Source organism: Crocuta crocuta, unplaced genomic scaffold (assembly GCF_008692635.1).
Source record: "Crocuta crocuta isolate KB4526 unplaced genomic scaffold, BGI_CrCroc_1.0 scaffold145, whole genome shotgun sequence".
In the NCBI taxonomy this organism is placed as follows: Eukaryota; Metazoa; Chordata; class Mammalia; order Carnivora; family Hyaenidae; genus Crocuta; species Crocuta crocuta.
In genome coordinates, this window is record NW_027530857.1 from 3,121,487 (window position 1) to 3,142,243 (window position 20,757).

Consider the following 20,757-nt stretch of genomic DNA (forward strand, 5'->3'; position numbering starts at 1 on the left):
GGGGGGGGGGGGGGGCAGGGAGAGAATCCCAATCAGGCCCTGGGCTCTCAGCACAGAGCCTGACTCACGCCTTGCACTCACGAACCGTGAGATTAGGATCTGAGCTGAAACCAAGATTTGGACACTTAACCAACTGAGCCACCCAGGTGCCCCTCTTGTACCCATTTTGAAGTTGATTTATTTATTTTAGTAATCTCTACACCCAACAGGGGGCTTGAACTCACGAACTCTGAGATCAAGAGTTGCATGCCCTTCCGACTGAGCCAGCCAGGCGCCCCTATAGTTATCTTTTTTAATGACTTCAGGTCTTCGTTATGAATTTATCCATATACTCATGAATGCCTCCGGTGGATATAGGGGTTAGTTAGACCTCACTAACTGTAGATATCTTTTCTAATCTAGTTGCAAATTGTGTTTCTTTGCCTTTTCCCAGATAATTCCTGAAATTCGCTGTCCCCTGAGGAGCCTTGCTGCTCACCAGCACTATTATTTTTCATCTCTGTCGTTCCTGCTGTCCATGGCCTTCCCTGGCTAACTCTTCTCTTTACACTTCTTTCTTTTTTTTCTTCCTGGTCTCATCTGTCTTCATATTTTGCTATCGCCTCAACATTTATTTACTTTTGGTCAGTAAACCAACCAACCATATTAAGCCCTCACTAGCTTGCTTCTTCTGCTTATCTTGGCTCTTTTGCTTTGTCTTCTGCTTGTACATTTCTCTCGGTCAGTTATTGGGGGGTGGTATAAGCATCAAAATTGCAGACCCTGGAAAGGTATGGTGTTCACACGCAGGGTGTAATTCTAATGCCATGGGCTAGTGCATTAGGGATCTCCAGACAAACAGAACCAATGGAAGATCTAGATCTACATCTACATGGATACATCGACATATGAAGGTCCATTATGGAGCCTGGCAAGTTCCGGGATTTGCAGGCAGCTAACTGGAGACAAGGAGAGCTGATAGCGTGGCTCTGGTTTCAAAGGCCAGGGCCCCCAAGACCAAGGAAGAGCCGACGTTTTAGTTGGAATCCTAAGGCAGGGGAAAAACCAGTGTCCTAGCTCGTAGGCAGTCAGGCAGGGGAAATTCTTGCTTACTTGGGGAGAGAGTCAGCCTTTTTGTTCTATTCAGGCTTTCAGTTGATTGGATGAGGCCCATCCACATTGGGGAAGGTGATCTACTTTATTCACTTTATCAGTTTAAATATTAAACTCATCCCAAACACCTCCACAGAAATACCCAGAACTGTTTGATCAATTGTCTGGGTGCCTTGGGGCCCAGTCGGGTTGACATGTAGAATTAACCATCACGGACGCTTACCAACAGCTCTGCCTAAGAGAGATGTCCTTACTCGAGGATGACCTTTATGGACAGACTGAATACGTAGCCACCGGAAAAAGGTATTTTGATGGAAAATGGAGATTTTCAACCTTCCCTTCTGATATCTTACCCTTCCAACCAATAAGTGATAGTAATACTTTCATAAATAGGATTTATCCCTTTAGATTATAATATATATTTTTCAAATTAGAATGTAGATTACCCCAGAAAAATTGTATTGAGGCACTTCGAAGCAACATTAGCTTATAGTGCATTTCTTTATAATAACTTTTCTAGTAGGTTCAGGTAGGGTTTAACATGGGTGGGAGAGGGGAAGAGAAGATCACTCTGAGAAGGGGAGCTTTGAAAGTAGTGATTTTAGCTAGAGGGTAGGATGTGATAGATGAGAAAAGGAAGATTTAAGGTTAAAATTTGCTTCCCTCTTTAAACATCTAGCTTTAATTTCTTAAGACTGGAAAGTCCCTTATGTTAATATGCTAGACTGCATCACTAAAATTACTTTAAGGTATGATATGGCATAGCTCAGAATAGATATGGTTTTCCTTTTCATGTATATGCCGCAAGGGTAAAATGAAAAAAAAAATCCTAAGGAAGCTTCTACCATATAATTAAAGGATATTCTTCATTAACCATCCTTATAAAAAGTGTTTATTGATTGGGAGAGGGAGGGAGGGGCAGAGGAAGGGAGGGGCAGAGGAAGGGAGAGAGAGAGAGTCAGTGTGCACGTAAGCTGGGAAGGGGCAGAGAGAGATGGAAAGAGAGAATCCCAAGCAGGCTACTCGCTGTCTGTAGCGCAGAGCCTGATGTGGGACTTGATCTCATGAACCACGAGATTGTGACCTAAGCCAAAACCAAGAGTCAGGTGCTTAACTTACTGAGCCACCAAGCCTCCTCCACTAACCATCCTTTAAAACTAGTTTATCATGGTAACCATTGCCTATCATATCTAGTAGTCCAACAAATATTTTTTCTAGATTATCAGAATTTCAGGATTTTCAGAAAACTAATAATCAGAAAGGCTATGACTTTGTGTTAGTTTAGGTATTCCTTACTATATTTAGCTTAGTAGGATAGACTACGCTGAGATGTAGGTATGTCCAGAAAACTCAATGACTCAACACATTAAAATTACTTCTTACTAATGCAAAGTCCACTCTCCAAAGTGGTTGCCTTTTCCCAGCAGTGGCTTAGAGAACCAGGCTGAGTGTCTCCATATCTAAACATGCAGTCTCCTTAGTTTCTATGAAAGGAAGGGGAGAAAATGCTCACTCACCCTTAAGTGGCTCTTCCTGGAAGTAACCCCTCATTTGTGCGCAAAGCCCATTGGACTGAACTAGGCACATGGCCCAGTCTGAAGGCTTGGAAATAAGGCTCTCCTCTGTGCCCTGGAATAGAGGAAAAATGGGAATGGGTGAATATTAGAAATCTGTTCCACAGTACTTATGGAACTGATGTATCTCATCTACATTTTCTATAAAGTAAATTTATTTGAAGTAAATTCTGTTTTCCTTTCAGTCACATGTAAAAATCAACATTATTCTATGTCAGGAAATTTTTTTACCTGGACAAATATTTTAAGATATTTTCCTTTGTTGTTTTTTTGTTTGTTTGTTTGTTTTTTGGTTTGTTTGTTTGTTTCTTTGGAAAACCACATTAAGGGACACCTGCGTGGCTCAGTTAGTTAAGCATTCTGACTCTTGATTCTGGCTCAGGTCATGGTCTCACTGTTCACTGGATCAAGACCTGTGTCAGGCTCTGCATGGAGAGCATGGAGCCTGCTTCAGATTCTCTCTCTCCCTTTCTCTCTTCCCCTCCCCTGCTCTCTCCCTCAAAATAAATAAACTTTATAAAAATAAAAAAAATTAAAAACCACATTAAGATTTTAAAAAATCATTAGAGACAAGAACATTTATTCTTCTGAATATGATATGGTAGTAGCAGAAAGCTATCACAAGTAGAAAAGGAGAGATTACAGAAATCATATATATATTTATTTATTTATTTTTACAAATAGTTTATTGTCAGGTTGGTTTNGTATGTTAGCTATTGCTGAGAGTGCTGCTATGAACATTGGGGTACATGTGCGCCTATGCATCAGCAAGAAATCATATTTTTTAACGTTTATGTTTGAGAGAGGGAACCCCAGCAGGGGAGCGGCAGAGAGAGAGGGGGAAAGAGGATCTGAAGCAGGTTTTGTGCTGACAGCAGCAAGCCTGATGCAGGGCTCAAACTCATCAACTGCGAGATCACGACCTGTGCCGAGGTTAGAGGCTCAACCAGCTGAGCTACCCAGGCTCCTCATAGAGAAATCATATACTTAAAAAATTTTTTTTTAAATGTTTATTTACTCATTTATTTATTTAAGAGAGAGCGCCATCAGGGGAGGGCAGAGAGAGAGAGGAAGACATCGAATCCAAAGCAGGCTCCAGGCTCTGAGCTGTCAGCACAGAGCCTGAGAAAAATCATATTTTTAAAGATACTGGGGAGCTACAGAGGCCTGTAAGACTAGAAGAAATAATTTTCCTTTCTTTCTTTCTTCTTTTTCTTTCTTTTTTTCTTTTCTTTTTTTTTTTCTGGAGAGAGAGGACACAGTAGGGGAGAGGGAAAGAGAAAAAGAGAATCTTAAGCAGGCTCCACACTCAGCACAGAACCCAACGTGGGGCTCAATACCACAACCCTGGGATCATGACCGATCCCAAATTGAGAGTCAGATGCTCAACCTACTGAGCCGTCCAGGCACCACAGGAATAAATTTTAGAGAAGCCGCTGACCTGCTGGGCCCTTTCTTGCCTGGGAACATTTGCTGAGTGTGGACGAGGGTTGTCATAGGAAAGTAAAAGGGGAAAGACACAATTTTTTATATCCATGATGGTTGGCATGGGCAAATTATAATCCACAGGATCATCCAACGGCATTTTCTCTCATAGGATGTTCGCTGAGCACCAGGGCAGTATAAGAGGTTGAGTCACAAAGACAGAGAGAAATCAGCTGCGGCCAAGTCATGCTAGAGGAAGGGGCATGCAAAAGATGTTTCTCTATCTGTGTATATCAGAATCTCTGTATCTAGCAATCTCCCTTTTAAAATATTTGCAAATATTGTAAATATTTTACAGGAGAGTCATCTGGGTGGCTCAGCTGCTTGAGTGTCCAACATCAGCTCAGGTCATGATCACACGGTTCATGGGTTCGAGGCCTGTGTTGGGTTCTGTGCTGACAGCTCAGAGCCTGGCGCCTGCTTCGGATTCTGTGTCCCCCTCTCTCTGCCCCTCCCCAACGTGTACTCTGTCTCTCTCAAAAATAAATAAATGTTTAAAAATTTTTTAAAAAAAGATTTAAAAATATTTGTTAGATATTGAACCTGGATGATGTGGGAAGCTGAGAGCAAAGCACCAAATCTCTGAAGGCTGGAACGTGAAGGGTGGAGCAGACAGAGACAGAGACCCACTAGTCTCCATCAAAACTGTAGGAAGGCCATGCTCGAGGAAGGGACTGGGCAAGAAATACAATATAAAATTTCCCACAGTCTCCTGGCACTTAGGACACAAAGTTCCACTGGAGGGGAGAGTCTGCAAGAAACACAAGAAGGCCTGGCCCTCAACACATTTTAAACCACAGATGGATGGAGTCTAACTCGATGTGTGAGCCAATCTCAGACTAACATTCTTAGTTGAGATGATCATGCCCTCACCTTGTCTGCTTAACAGGCAAAACCACAAAACTTTTCTGAGGGAGAAAGACCAACAGTTTAAATCTCTATAGTTTTTGGAGGCACCCAAGGGGCTCAGTGGGTTGAGCATCTGACTTTGGCTGAGGTCATGATCTCATAGTTTATAAGTTCGAGCCCTGCATTGAGCTCTCTCATGTCGGACAGACCCCCCCTTTGGATCCTCTATCCCCCTCGCTCTCTGCATCTCCCCCACGTATTCTCTCTCTCTCCCCAAATAAACATGAAAAAAATCTCTATAGTTTTTATTTTATTTTATTTATTTATTTTGAGAAAGAGAGAACGCATGTGCAATCAGGGGAGGTGCAGAGAGAGGGGATGGAGAGGGAATCCTGAGCAGGCTCCACACTGTAGCACAGAACCCAATGCAGGGCTCGAGCTCATGAACCATGAGATCATGACCTGAGGTAAGACCAAGAGTCAGTGGCTTAAACAAATGAGCCACCCAGTGCCCTCCCTATAGGTTTTTTATATATAGTGTTAACTATACACTACCAAAGTATGAGATATGCAAAAAAAAAATGTGATTGATCAAGAGGAAAAGTAGGCAATGGAAGCAGACCAACAATTGGTGCAGATGTTAGAATCAGAAGACATGGACTTTTTCATAAATATTTTTAATAGAAGAAAATATAGAAAAGGTAGATGAAAAGATAAAGTATTTATTTATTTATTTATTTTTTATTTATTTTTTATTTGAGGGGGGAGTGCACATGAGTGGGCAAAGGGCAGAGGGAGAGGAAGAGAGAGAGGCTTAAGCACGTTCCACGCCAGTGTGGAGCCCCGACATGGAGGTCAATCCCATCACTATGATATCATCACCTGTGCTGAAATCAAGCGCTGGATGCTTAACCAACTGAACCACCCAGGTACCCTTGAAAAAAGTATTTAAACAGAGAATTGGAATCTTTGAAACAAGTAATAATTCTAGAAATATAAACTCTCAAGTTAAGAACTCATTAAATATGTTTCACATAAGACCAGAAAAAGAAAAAGACAGGATTAGTTAACCCAAAGACAGGTCAGTAGGAAATACACAAATGTAAGTACAAAAAAAAAAAAAAAAAAGAAATGGAAAGAATAAAAGAGCTCAAGAGATATAAAGGATTAAGACAAATGGTGTGTAGCACTGTGTTATTAAAGTCATGTAAGAAGAGGGGTACCTCCCCTCCTAAACTGTTGGTGGGAATGTAAACTGGTGCAGCCCCTCTGGGAAACAGTATGGAGGTTCCTCAAAAAATTAGCAATAGAACTCCGCTATGACCCAGCAATAGCACTGCTAGGAATTGACCCAAGGGATACAGGAGTGCTGATGCATAGGGGCACATGGACCCCAATGTTCATAGCAGCACTCTCCCCAATAGCTAAAACATGGAAAGAGCCTAAGTGTCCATCAACAGACGAATGGATCAAGAAGATGTGGTTTATCTATACCATGGAATACTACATGGCAATGAGAAAGAATGAAACCTGGCCACGTGTAGCAACGTGGATGGACCTTGAGGGTGTTATGCTGAGCGAAATAAATCAGGGAGAGAAGAACAGATACCATATGTTTCCACGTATAGGAGGATTAGAAGGAACTTAACAGAGGACCGTGGGGGAGAAGAAGGGGAAAAATAGTGGGGGAGAGGGAGGGAGGCAAACCATGAGAGACTCTTGAATGCCGAGAACAAACTGAGGGCAGATGGGGTTGAGGGGAGGGGAAGGGGGGATGGGCATGGAGGAGGGCACTTGTGGGAATGAGCACTGGGTGTTATATGGAAACCAATTTGACAATAAACTATTTGTAAAAAAAAAAAAGATAAAAACAGAGAGGGGCAAATCATAAGAGACTATTAAATACAGAGAATAAGCTGAGGGTTGATGGGGATGGGGAAAATGGGTGATGGGTATTAAGGAGGGCACTTGTTGAGATGAGCACTGGGTGTTGTTATATGTAAGTGATGAATCACTCACTGGGTTCTACTCTTAAAGCCAAGACTACACTGTATGTTAACTAATTTCAGAATTTAAAAAAAAGTTCAGAAAAAATGCTTAACATCAGTAATCACCAGGGAAATACAAATCGAAGACACAATGGAGTATCACCTCACACCTGTTAAGGTGACTATTATCAAAAAGAAAAGAAGAAATAACAAGTGCTGGTGAGGATATGGAGACAAAGAAACCCTTGGGCACTGCTAGTGGGAATATAAATTGGCACAGCTACTATGGAAGACAGTACAGAGTTTCCTCAAAAAGTGAAAAAATAGAGCTAACATATGTTCCAGCAATTCCGTTTTTGGGTATTTATTGGAAGAAAACAAAAACACTAATTAGAAAAAAAATATATGCTCCACCATGTTCACTGCAGCATAGTCAACAATAGCCAAGATATGGACACAAGCTAAGTGTCCATCAATAGATGAATGGATAAAGATGTGGTGTGTACATATATACAACAGAATACTATTCAGCCATAAAAATGAATGAAATTTTGCTATTTGTGACAACAGAGATGGACCTTGAGGGCATTATGCTAAGTGAAATAAGTCATACAGAGAAAGACAGATACCATATGATTTTACTTATATGTGGATTCTAAAAACAAAGACAACAAACAAAAGCAACCTTATGGGTGACAGGCAGAGGAAGGTGGGGTGGGGAGTGGGCAAAATGGGTGAAAGGGCTCAGAAGGTACAAATTTCCAGTTATAAAATAAATTATGTGATGGAGATATAATATACAGCATGGTGAGTGTTATTAATAACACTGTATTGCATACTGGAAGGTTGCTAAGAGAGTGGATCTTAAAAATCTTCAATACGAAAAAATAAAAGAAGAAAAAAAAGCCACCTGGGTGGCTCAGTTGGTTAAGTGTCTGACTCTTGACTTTGGCTCAGGTCATGATCTCTTAGTTTCTGGGATCAAGCCCCATATCGGGCTCTGCATTGACAGCACAGAGCCTGCTTGGGATTCTTACTCTCTCCCACTCTCCCTGTCCTTCCCCTGCTCACCTGTGCATTTCTCTCAAAATAAGTAAATAGATATGAAAAAAATTTTTAAGAAAAACGAAAAAATACTTGTGACTATGTGTGGTGATGGATGTTAGCTAGACTTATTGTGGTATTCGTTCTGCAATGTATACAAATATTGAATCATTATTTGGTACACCTGAAACCAATATAATGTTATAAGTCTAAATTATAGCTCAATAAAAAAATAGTTAAAAAAAAATAGGTTGGGGCACCTGGGTGGCTCAGTTGGTTAAGCATCCGACTTTTGCTTAGGTCATGATCTTGTAGTTCATGAGTTCAAGCCCTGCATCAGGATCTGTGCTGACAGCTCAGTGCCTGAAGCCTTCTTTGGATTCTGTGTCTCCCTTTCTCTCTGCCCTTTGCCTGCTTATGCTCTGTCTCTGTCTCTCTCTCTCAAAAATAAACATTAAAACATTAAAAAAAAAATTTTTTTTAATGTTTTATTTATTTCTAGGAGAGAGAAAGAGAGAGATAGCGTGAGCAGGGGAGGGTCAGAGAGAGAGGGAGATACAGACTCTGAAATAGGCTCCAGGCTCCCAGCTGGCAGTCAGCACAGAGCCTGACGCGGGGCTCGAACCCATGAACCGCGAGATCATGACCTAAGCTAAAGTTTAACCGACTAAGCCACCCAGGCGCCCCAACACTAAAACATTTTTAAAAGAAAAATAGGTAAACAAAAGCTAGGAGATTTTGTTTCTAGCAGACACATACTGTAAGAAAGATGTAAAGTTCTTTGGGCTAAAGGAAAATAATCCGAAATTACAAGCACAGAAGTATGGGTGGAATGGAAACATAAGAAAGGGCAAACATATAAGAATAGTAACTATTTAAAGCAATCATGGTACTTCTGTCTTACACGGTTTATACATAGAAGTAAAATATATGGCAACAATAGTGCAGAGTGGGAGGGCTGTGTCTGGTGTTGAAATGCTGTAAATATCTTGCACTTTTGGAGAAGGAGACTATGATAAGTCAAGGATACATATGCAAAATTTTAGTGTAGCGACTAAACCACTAGAAGAACAAGACAAAGAGATAAAATTAAAAGCTAACAGAGGATATAAAATAGAATATTACAGAGTATTTGATTCAGAAGTAAGGCAGAGAAGCAAGGAAGAAAGCACAGACAGACAAAAAACAAATAGCAAGATCACAGAGTTCCAAGCAAACCAAAGTAGTAATGACATTAAATATGAATGGACCAATCGCTCCTATTAAAAGTCCAAAATTGCCAAATTGGCTTTTAAGAAGACATGGCTATACGCTGTTTACAAAAGATACATTTTAAATAGAAGAATACAGACAAATTAAAGGTCAATAGATGAACTATTAGCTATAAATGCTAACCACAAGGAAGCTGGTGTGTCCGTATGAATGTGAAAGAGACTTTAAAGTAGAAATGTTCCTAAAGACAGAGTCATTTCATAATAATAAATGGATCAGGTCAATAGGAATATAATAAAAGAGGTGATTTGTATACACACAGAACATAGCTTTATTGTTTTTTAAAGTTTACTTTTTTTATTAATGTCAACACCCAACAAGGGATTTGAACTCACAACCCCAAGATCAAGAAATGCAAGCTCTTCTGATTGAGCAAATCAGCTTTAAAATGTATAAAACAGGAACGCCTGGGTGGCTCAGTGAGTTAAGTGGCCAACTTTGGCTCAGGTCATGATGTCATGGTTTGTGAGTTCCAGCTCTGCGTCAGGCTCTCTGGGGTCATCACAGAGCCTGCTTTAGATCCTCTGTCCCCACCTCTCTCTGCTCTTCCCCTGCTGGCACTCTCTCTCAAAATAAATAAATAAACTTAAAGAATGTATATGCTTTTTAAAAATAAAAGAAAATGTATAAAATAAACACAAAATGACAGAACTAAAAACAAATTCAAAATCAAAGTTAGAGACTTGACACCTGTGAGTAACTGATAAATCAGAACAATTAAACACCAGTAAGGACATGAAAATTTTAAACAACACTGTGTACTAACTGGACCTAATTAACATGAATAAGACAGTGTACCCCACAACTGTCTTAATTGTGTTGTGTTTAATAAATCAATTTTTAGTAAATTTCAAGATTGGTATTTCACAGAATATACCTCAGATCACAGCAGTATTAAACTAAAAGTCAACAATAGAAATATAGTCAGAATATCCCAATATGTCTCAAAATTAGGCAATATAATTTTAACTGTTTTTAAGTAAGATCTATGCCCAACATGGGGCTTGAAATCACCACTCTGAGATCAAGAGTCACACACTCTACCAACTGAGCCAGCCAGGTGCCCCTGGACAATATACTTTTAAATAACCCACACGCCAAAGGAGTATTCACGTTAGAAATGAGAAATCATTTGAACAAATTTAAAATGACAATGGGAGATATCAAAACATATGTATTCACAGGAAAGGTTATAACTCTAAATGCATATGTTACAAAGGAAAATTAAAGACCTCTTTGATTCCAACTGAAGAAACTAGAAATAACAAACTAAACCCAAAGAAAGTAGAAGAAAAATTTTAAATATAAGACCAGAAATCAATGAAATGGAAAGCAAATGCACCACAGAGAAAAATGACAAGTTGGTTCTTGGAAGAGATTAACACTCCTAGCAAGAGTGATCAAGAGAGAAAAATGAAAACACAAATTATCAATATCATACATTAACGTGGTACATCCATAGAAATTATAGATATTAAAAAGATAATGAGAAAATATAATCAATAGTGGTATACCAATCAATTAACAGCATAAAGGAAACAGGAAAAGTACCTAAAAACCACAACTTACAAATACTGATACAAAAAGAAATCTGAATAGTTCTACACCTATTAAAGAAATTGTGTCTATAACGTAAAAACCTTCCCACCAAGAAAATGCCAAGCTCACATCAGTCCACTGGTGAATTTTCCAAAAATCTAAGGAAGAAATAACACTTATTTTACAAGAAAAATTTTAAAGATTAAAGAGAGAGGAGATGCATCACAATTGATTTTATGAGTCTACATAAAATCAATACCAAAACCTGGCAAGGATATTACAAGAAGAGACAATGACAGTCTAATATTTCTACTACTTAGTAGATCTAAAAATTATTTTGAAAATATTAACAAATCAAATCTAGCAATATATAAATAGGCTAATACATCATGATTGGGTAGGGTTTAGTCCAGGAATGCAAGGTTGGTTTAGCACTTAAAAATAAATCAATATAATATACTACATTAACAGAATAAGGGATAAAAACTATGTAGTAATCCTAATAGATAGAAATATTAAAAATAAAAAGCATTTGACAAAACACAGTATCCAGTTAGGATAAAAACTCTTAGCAAACTAGGGATAAAAGAGAACTTTCTCAATCTCATAACCCTAAAATTATAGAATTTGGAACATTTTCTGCCCATAGTGGGAAATAGTACAAGGATGTCTATTTTCATCACTTTCATTCAGTCACTGTATTGGAGGTTCTAGCTAAAATAATAAGACAAGGGGAAGTAATAAAATATATAGAGATCAGGAAAAACAAAGAAATAAATCTGCTTTATTCAGAGATGACATGATTTTGTATACAGAAAATCCAAATACTCTATAAACTATTAAAATTAACAGGTGAGGGGTGCCTCGGTGGTTTAGTCAGTTAAGCGTCTGACTTAAAAAAAATTTTTTTTAATGTTTATTATTTTTGAGACAGAGAGGGACAGAGAGCAAGCAGGGGTGGGGCAGAGAGAAGGAAACACAGAATTGGAAGCAGGCTCCTGGCTCTGAGCTGCCAGCACAGAGCCTGAAGTGGGGCTCGAACCCACAGACCACAAGACGACCTGAGCTGACATGACCTGAGGTGAAGTCGGCCGTTTAACTGACTGAGCCACCCAGGCACCCCAAGAGTCTGGCTCTTGATTTCAGCTCAGGTTATGATCTCATGGGTTGTGAGATCAAGGCCGGTGTTGGGCTCTGTGCTAAAAACATGTGGGGCCTGCTTGGGATTCTCTCTCTCCCTCCCTCTCTGGCCCCATCCCTCCTTATAATGTCTCTCTCACTCTCTCAAAAGGAATAAAGTTTAAAATTAAATTAAATTAACAGGTGAGTACAATATAGTCAAAGATGCAAAACTCAGTTGTATTTCCATGTACTAACAACAAACAAAACAAAATGCAAATGACACACCATTTATAAAAATATTAAAAATCTTACAATACTTAGGAATATATGTAACGAAAGAAGTGAAAAGCCTTTATCCTGAAAACTATGGAGCTTTTCTGAGAAATTCAAAAGACCTAAACTCAGAGCTATATCCTGTTTCTGGACTGGAAAACTGAATATTGTAACAACATTGGTTCTTCGAAAGCTGATCTCTAGATGAAATGCAATCTCAAACAAAATTCTGCTTTTGTTTGTTTTGTAGAGATAGCCAAACTGATTCTAAATTTCATGTAGGTACAAGCATCCCCATTTTCTGAAAGTTTACGTTGGCTACTTCACTTTTGCAGAAAGATCTACATTAATAGNATTAAGAATCCTCTTTGGATTTCTTCCAGTTAGCAAAAACAGGTATTAATGCAAGTCTTTTATAAAAGCAAAGTGGTCTACTGTGAACTTTTGGAAAGTGGAGGATATTCTTAAATTAAATCTGGAAGAATAAAAACAACGGTGGAGATTCAGTTACACTACTGTTCATTAACACAGTGTGGTATTGGTGTAAAAGTAGACCAATTATAGACCAAATGAACAGAAAAGAGGGTCAGAAATATACCTCTACAATTATATATATACAACTTATATATAGAAATATACCTATACCTCACACCTATGCAATTACCTGATTCCTAACAAAGACACCACTTGCAATTCTGTGGGGAAAAGGAAAGTGGGTTTGTTTGGCACCAAAAATGATGCCAAGATAATTGTATATCCACGTGGGAAAGAAATGAAGCTTGACCTCTACTTCACACCATATACAAAAATATAGCTTATATATCACAGTTGTAACTATGCAAAGAAAATATAGGAGGATATCTTCATGATCTTGGAGTAGGCAAAGATTTTTAACATAGGACACAAAAACACTAAACATAAAAGAAGCCAAATACTGGTAGAAGACATCAGACATATACTGGCATCAGACAATGAAGGATATGTGTTTTTTCCCATTTAAAAAATGGGCAACACACTTGAACAGTCATTTCAAGAGGGTATGCAAATGGCCATTAAGTGTATGAAAATATATGTACCAGGGAAATACAAAATACAATGGTAGTTAGTTACTTCTATGGACCCACAAGAATGGCTAAAATTAAAATAGTGACTGTATCAAGTGTTGCCAGAAATGTGGAACACCTGAAATTCTCACATGTTTAATGGTTATGTAAACTGGTACAACTGGTATGAAACTGGTATGAAACTTTTATGAAAAATTGTCACTACTTATAATATGTCCAGTAAACTCATCCCCAGGTATATACTCAAAATATGTTATGGAAGTTTCATATGATGGAATTCTACACAGAAACACAAGAATAGATGTTATGTTGAGCAAAAGAAGTTAGCAAAAAAGAGTATGTGCTTGTATATGAAGCTCAGGAACAGGCAAATGTAATTGTAAGTAATAGAAATTTAAAAAGTGGTTGTCTGTCATGACGGGAAGGGTTGACTGGAAATGGCCATGAGGGAACTTTCTAGAATACTTGAAATATTCAATACATTTATCTAAGTAATGCTTGCATGGGATAAAAACAGAATTTTATCAAGTAGTACACTAAAGATCAGTGCTGTTTTTGCCTTGTGTGTGTGTGTGTGTGTGTGTGTGTGTGTGTAACTCAATAGGAAGATAAAAAACAAATCTGAGAGCTCATGGGTGGCTCAGTCAGTTAAGTGCCTGACTTCAGCTCAGGCCATGATCTCGAGGTTCACGAGTCAGAGCCCAATGATACTGACAGCTTCCTTCAGATTCTGTATTTTTCTCTCTCTCTCTCTGCCTGTTCCCCACTCATGCTCTGTCTCTACCTCTCTCTCAAAAAACTAAAGATTTTTTAAAAATCTGAAAAAGACAAAAGTATATTTAAAGGAGCCTACTTTTCAATACTTTAAAGCAGGATTCAGCTAATATTATCTGTAAAGGGTCAGACAGCACAGATTTTAGGCTTGCGGGCCATTAGCAAAGGGGCACCTGGGTGGCTCAGTCAATTAAGCGTCCAACTCTTGGTTTTGGCTCAGGTCATGATTTCATGGTTTGTGGGTTCAAGCCCCACGTTGGGCTGCACACTGACCGCACAGAGCCTGCCTGGGATTCTCTGTGCCCCCCCCCACCCTTTTGCTTTCTCTCAAAATAAATAAACTTAAAAAAATTAGCAGGGGCACCTGGGTGGGTATTGGTTAAGCATCTGACTTTGGCTCAAGTCATGATCTCACCGCTTGTGGGTTCCAGCCCCGCGACGGGCTCTGTGCTAATAGCTCAGAGCCTGGAGCCTGCTTTGGATTCTTTGTCTCCCTCTCTCTCTGTCCCTCCCCGACTTGCATTCCATCTCTCTCTCAAAAATGAATAAATGTAAAAAAAAAATCCATTAGCAAATATACCACCCTACAGTTAAGTCACAAAATACAAGTCCTTCTTCTGTAATATGAGGTTATTGTAGTAAATTCTCTTCTTTCCCATATATAGCATGATTGGTTTTCTTAAAAAATATATTTTGTTTTTTAAGTAATCTTTACATTCAACACGGCGCTCAAACTCACAAACCCAAGATCAAGAGTCACACACTCCACTGACTAAGCCAGTGAGGTGGCTGTTTTTGAAGTACAGAAAGCAAGGGTTTTGTTTTGTTTTGGTAGAGAGAAAAATGAGTGCCAAGTAATTGTATCAAAATGATTGTAAAATATCTCTCCCACCTATCTCTCTTTCCTATATATTCTCCCTTCTTTCCTACTGAATCAGGAATGAATTTTCACTCGGTATTAGTTTAACAAATATTTCTCGGACATTCTTTATACAATACGTACTGTGTCAGGAGCCAGTATATGGTGAAAACCAAATTACATATGGTTCCTTGCCCTCAAGTAACTGTCTGATAAGAGTCAGAAACTAAGGAAATACACAGAGAAATAAGTAACTATATAGGTGTTGTAAAGAAAAATAAATCGACAGGTTATAAGGATTAGAAGGGGCATAATTTAAAAATGGAGTCGATTAAGCAGATTTCTCTGAGATTGGGTCCTTAAATGTGGAACTCAAAGAATGAAAAGAATTTGTCCAGATAAATGGTGAGGAATATGGGAGAGGCAGCGAGAGCACATCTTGCAGGGACAACAGACTGCGCCAAGGCTGGAGAAAGGAGAGCTTCGTCCATAAAGCTAGTGTGCCCAGCACGTAACGAGCAAGAAAACAAGTAGCAGAGATGAAAATGGAGTGGTGGGTAGAGCCCAGACCACAGCAGTACTGGGTTATATGAAGTAGTTTAGATTTTATTCAAAATGCAGTGTAAAGTCATGGGCTGGTTTTACATGAGTGAATAGCAGGACCTGATTAACTTTATTATTAAGAGTTTTAAAATTTTGGGGGTGCCTGGGTGGCTCAGTTGGTTAAGCATCTGACTTAAGCTCAGGTCATGATCTCAGCTCGTGGGTTTGAGCCCTGCGTTGGGCTCTGTGCTGACAGCTTGGAGCCAGGAGCCTGCTTCTGATTCTCCATCTCCAGCTCTCTGTTGCCCCCCTCCCTGCCTTACATCTGTCTCTCTCTCTCTCTCTCTCTCTCTCCTCTCTCTCTCTCCAAAATAAATCAACATTAAAAAAAAAGACTTTTAAAAATTTAAGTAATCCTCTATACCCAAAGTGGAGCTCAAACTTAACAACCCCAAGATGAAGAGTTACATGCTCCACCAATGAAGCCAGCCAGGTGCCCCAATTATTATTCTCTCTCTCTCTCTCTCTCTCTCTCTATTTATTTATTTATTTATTTATTTATTTTTGAGAGAGAGCAAGAGTGTGTGTGTTCATGAGTAGGAGAGAGGCAGAGAGAGAGGGACACCAAGAATCCAAGCAGGCCTGGTACCGTTAGTGCAGAGCCTGCCATGGGGCTCAAACCCACAAACTGTGAGAGCACGATTTGAAATGAGATCAAAGAATCAGACACTCAACCAACTGAGCCACCCAGGTGCCCCCAAGATTAACATTTTAAAAACGTCACTCTGGCTGCTCTGTGGATAATTCATGAGGAGGGCACTAAGGTGGCAGGGAGAATGTTTAGAAGACTCCTGTGGTGACCCAGCCTACAATGATGGCAATGGTTTGGGTGGCCATGAAGGAGAGCAGTGAATGGTTTGTGATATACTGTGGGGGTGAAACTGATAGAATTCAGTGATGGACTTTTTTAAGAACAAAAAGATTCAGGATTAGGAAAGTACAAAATAACCAGCTGAGTTTACTAGAGATACATAATTAGGTTGCCAAGCAGTGTTAAGGCTAGAGACATTGACTTTTCATCCATATCAATCACTTCAGTTGTATATTTTCTCCAGTGTTCATCTTGGGTGGCGTTTGGTATGTTTGACAAGGGACAAAGAAGCATAGCAATTCCTACAGTGTTTACAAAGGAGTTATTAGCACCGAGAAGGGCTGTGAGTCTCTATGTACACAGAGAAGTAAAGGCAAGTGGGGCTGACGGGCAAAGAGAAAGCCAAGGGGTTGTGACTTGGGAATCTTCATAAGACACAGGATGGTGGAAGAGCAGGGGAATGGATTGAATAAGTTGAAAGTAAAATAGTTTTATTGGAGGATGGGATGTGTGATTTGTGCTGAGGTAGACAAGTCAGTAAACTAGCAGCTCAGCGTTTTGGACTCCAATATACATTGACCTTGTCTAATACGATGGCGGGAGAGAAGAGAGACTGGAAGGCTGGAAGTCAGGTGTTGAAACCTCAGGTGAATGGAGAGAAGTGATAGCAGATAACAGCAATGAGGAAGATTCAGCTAAATGGTATGAGTCTCAAAGAAGAAGGAATATTTATAAGAGGAAGCAGGTTCAGATTCTGAAAGTAGATGAATGTTGACCCAACTATGAAACCTGAGATTAGAATAAGCAGTTTCCACTTAAGAGGTTGATGGGGGAATTGATGTTCCTAGACATCTTTTAGGTTTCACTGAGGCAGAGAGGTGAAGAGAGCATGGAGAGCAGAGGTGAAGGGCACATGAAAGTTTTTGAGCACAAAGCAGCATTTCCAAGGGCATAATGAAGTCCAGAGTTGGGTCACGTGAAATAAGGATGAAGCAAGGGGTTGGGGCTAGGCATTGACAAGGTACAGAATTTCTGGAGAGGCTTTTAGAGCTGCCAGAGGATTTACTCCTGAATGGTTCTTGGGAAGGTAGGCACTTGGCCTAACATTGAAATATGAACTGGTTTTTTTTTTTTTTGTAACAACAAATTAGGTAACTATTTGGGTGATTTTCATTTTAAGACTTTCTTCTCATTTAATTTTTTAAAAATAGTTTATTGTCAAGTTGGTTTACATATAACACCCAGTGCTCATCCCAACAAGTGCCCTCCTCCGTGCCCATCACCCCCTTCCCCTCTCCCCCACGCCCATCAGCCTTCAGTTTGTTCTCAGCATTCAAGAGTCTCTCATGATTTGCCTCCCTCCCTCTCCCAACTATCTTTCCCCTTCTCCTCCCTCATGGTCCTCCATTAAGTTCCTCCTAATCCTCCTGTATGTGCAAACATATGGTATCTGCCCTTCTCTGCCTGACCCTCTTCTCATTTTAAAGTTGATAATAAAACTACACAACAAATTAATGAGTACATAATTTCTGCTTGGGATGATGAAAATGTTCTAGAAATGGATGGTGGTGATAGTTGCACAACATTCGGAATATACTTCATGCCACTGAATTATACACTGAAAAAATAGTGAGAATGGTGAATTTATGTTATGTATATTTTAACACACACACACACACACACAACCCATGCACAACATTTAATAAAGGTTGTAAATGAACAGCCTGTTGGCTAAATCTGCTCTCAGACATGTTTTGCTTCATCTCAACCTGTTTTTGGCCACCACAAATGGACAGAAACAATAAATTGGTTTCTAACATTCAGAATCTGGAGATTTTTGAAATAAAATCCCTTCTAAAGCCAGGCTGCCTAGTAATTGTGGGCACATACCCTTACTTGGGTACAACCAGTTGGAGACGAGGCAGGTCTGGTCCCCTTACATGAAGAACCTCCACCATCCACAGTGAGTTCTTTTCGGCTCTGGGGTCTTAAGCTCTCTTGTCGTTCAGCCTGGTGCTCGCCCTGTTTCTCGTTTCACAGTTCACAGAACAGTGAAATAATTTTATAGCTAAGCCTCTATGAAGATGAGCAAATGAAAGGTAGACTGAGCAGGTCCTTATGTTTCAAGACATTTCTTGGTGGAAATGAAGCTGTGTGTTTAATGTGTAAATAAAGTTACGTCCCAAGACTACAATCTGGCCAACTTCAGTTATTTTTATTACCTGCCCAGCTCCTGAGGGTGGTTGTGTTTGCCTCCCTGATTTATGTAAGCTGTTTACTGCTCTAAGTTTTAAATAATTTGAGGAAAGCTGAAAACCTAACATAATCTGGAGGTCACAGAAAATCTCTACTTTTCGTCGAGTCTTTGGCTAACAAAAGTCTTACAAGCTTTTAGAGTTTCAAGAACATCCATGGGGCTTTCATTAATTCACTGATTAAATGACTGTTCTCAATATTTGCTCATATGAAAACAACGTTACGTTTTCCGGTGTGTGTGTGTGTGTGTGTGTGTGTGCGCGCGCGCGCACGTGCACGCATGTGTGTGTGTGAAAGAGAGAGAGAGAGAGGGAGAGAGAAAATATGTCACCCAGGCCTCTCTTATTCATTGGCACATCAATGCATTGTTTGTGCCAAATCAATCAGTAGAGATGGGAACATTAAATCATTGTGTGTCAACATTGCTGCGAACAAAAAAAGTCCTAGTACACTAAATGGGCACGTACTGTCACCAGAAAAAGTGCACTGGCTTCTTTCTGAAAGTAAAAAATACAGTAAACACCAGGTATGCTGGCACTACGATGGACCCTAGTCTAAAATACTCTCACGCTTCTAATTTTACATACAAGGCATTTTGACTTTTTTTTTTTTTAAAGTTCTCTTCCTTTTGGATGAACTGAACTTTTGGACGTCTTTGCTTGGTAATGACAGTACACTGAGTTACCGTATTGCTGGATGAGAGCTGAAAAACGACATTTGATGAGAATGGAAATGTCCAATTCCTACTGAGAAATGGAGGATTGGGCCCCAGTGCCTGTCAATCACAGGCTGACTACCCTTGGTGTCTGTGATGTTAGGAGATATGCCCAGGAACCAGGCTAAGTCATACATAAGCATAAAGGGTGTGTTCACTGCTTAGAACTGCTGTAGCAAAATACCACAGACAGGTTAAACAAGAGAAATCTGTTCTCTCTCAGGGTTCCGGATGCTGGAAATCTGTAATCATGGTGGTCAGCAAGGACGTGCTCTCTTTGAAGACTCTAGGAGAGAATCTCTTCTATGCCTTTCTCTTAGCTCCTGGTATGCCAGCAAGCCCTGGCATCGCTTGGCTTATAGACACCACTCCAATCTCTGCCTCCATTGTCACATGCTGTTCTCTCTGTGTGTCTTTCTCTGTGTCTCTTCTCCTTTTAAAAAGACATCAGTCCTGGTAGCATAGGGCCCGCCCAAATCACCTCTTCTTGATTCAAGTACATCTGCAAAGATCCTATTTCCAAACCCGGCTTCACATTGCCAGGAACCAGGGGTTAGGGCTTCAGTGCATCTTTCTGGAGGACACAATTCAACCCAAAACAGAGGGAGAGAACAGTGGACAGACCATGATCCCTGAATTAACTCTTTCATTAGACTCTGGTCTGGCCATATCTCATCACAGAGGTGCTTTCCCTCATGCTGGATTGCTAAACCATCTCCTGCTTTATCTTTCTATTCTGGGCAACGAATCCATGTCCGTCAGCTTTTATCACTTTACACAGGTTCCTGTTTGTGACTGGTCTCTTTTTTAGCATGCTCTCTCCTTACCCTAATCTCTGGGAATAGATTCCCCTGAGTGGAGCCTAGAACACTATTCCCAGGAATGTTTGCTTCCAATCATTCCCCTTGTCTTTAATTCTTATTCTTAATATTCACATGCAGCTTGGATTTTCTATTGTCACCGCTTACGCACCTTGCAACTCTCTTGCCCTATCATCGTTCTCTTTCACCAACTGTTGCAACCCAATCTTGAGGAAGTCCAGCTAGTAAATCTCTGGGCTCACACCTGGGCTGCTGAGCACAGCTTACCTGGACACCTCTCTCAGATCCTCCGCAGAGGCATTTCGTTCCACCCACAAGCTTCCCTACAACTGTGGCATCGCCGACTTCCCCTCATTCATGCCTTTTTCTTCAACTCCTAATTCACAGAGAAAATACACAGCTACTTTTCTAATCTCTTGCCACCAAATTTACAAATTAGCCTTGTTTAGGATCTGTCATGTTTCTCCTTCCTACCTGTGACAAAGGAGACAAAGTCCATCAGAAGTCTGAAGCTGCTTCCCACCCCCTCCCCCTGTCTCTGGTCTCTGGATTTGATCTCAGGTTATTTTTCTTTTCTTTCTTCCTTTTTTTTTTTTTTTTTTTTTTTTTGTGTGGG

The 20,757-nt window shown here is 39.9% G+C and overlaps 1 protein-coding gene across 2 annotated transcripts in view; it reads right to left on the bottom strand.

Moving 5' to 3' along the window:
- The window catches only part of LOC144235954 (uncharacterized), a 196,612-nt gene that overhangs the window by 48,698 nt on the left and 127,157 nt on the right, over nt 1-20,757 (bottom strand). For both annotated transcript variants that reach the window (XM_077769563.1, XM_077769564.1), the window contains one exon: nt 2,610-2,721. In XM_077769563.1, coding sequence (XP_077625689.1) covers nt 2,610-2,721 — 112 coding nt within the window. The remainder of the gene's footprint in view (nt 1-2,609; nt 2,722-20,757) is intronic.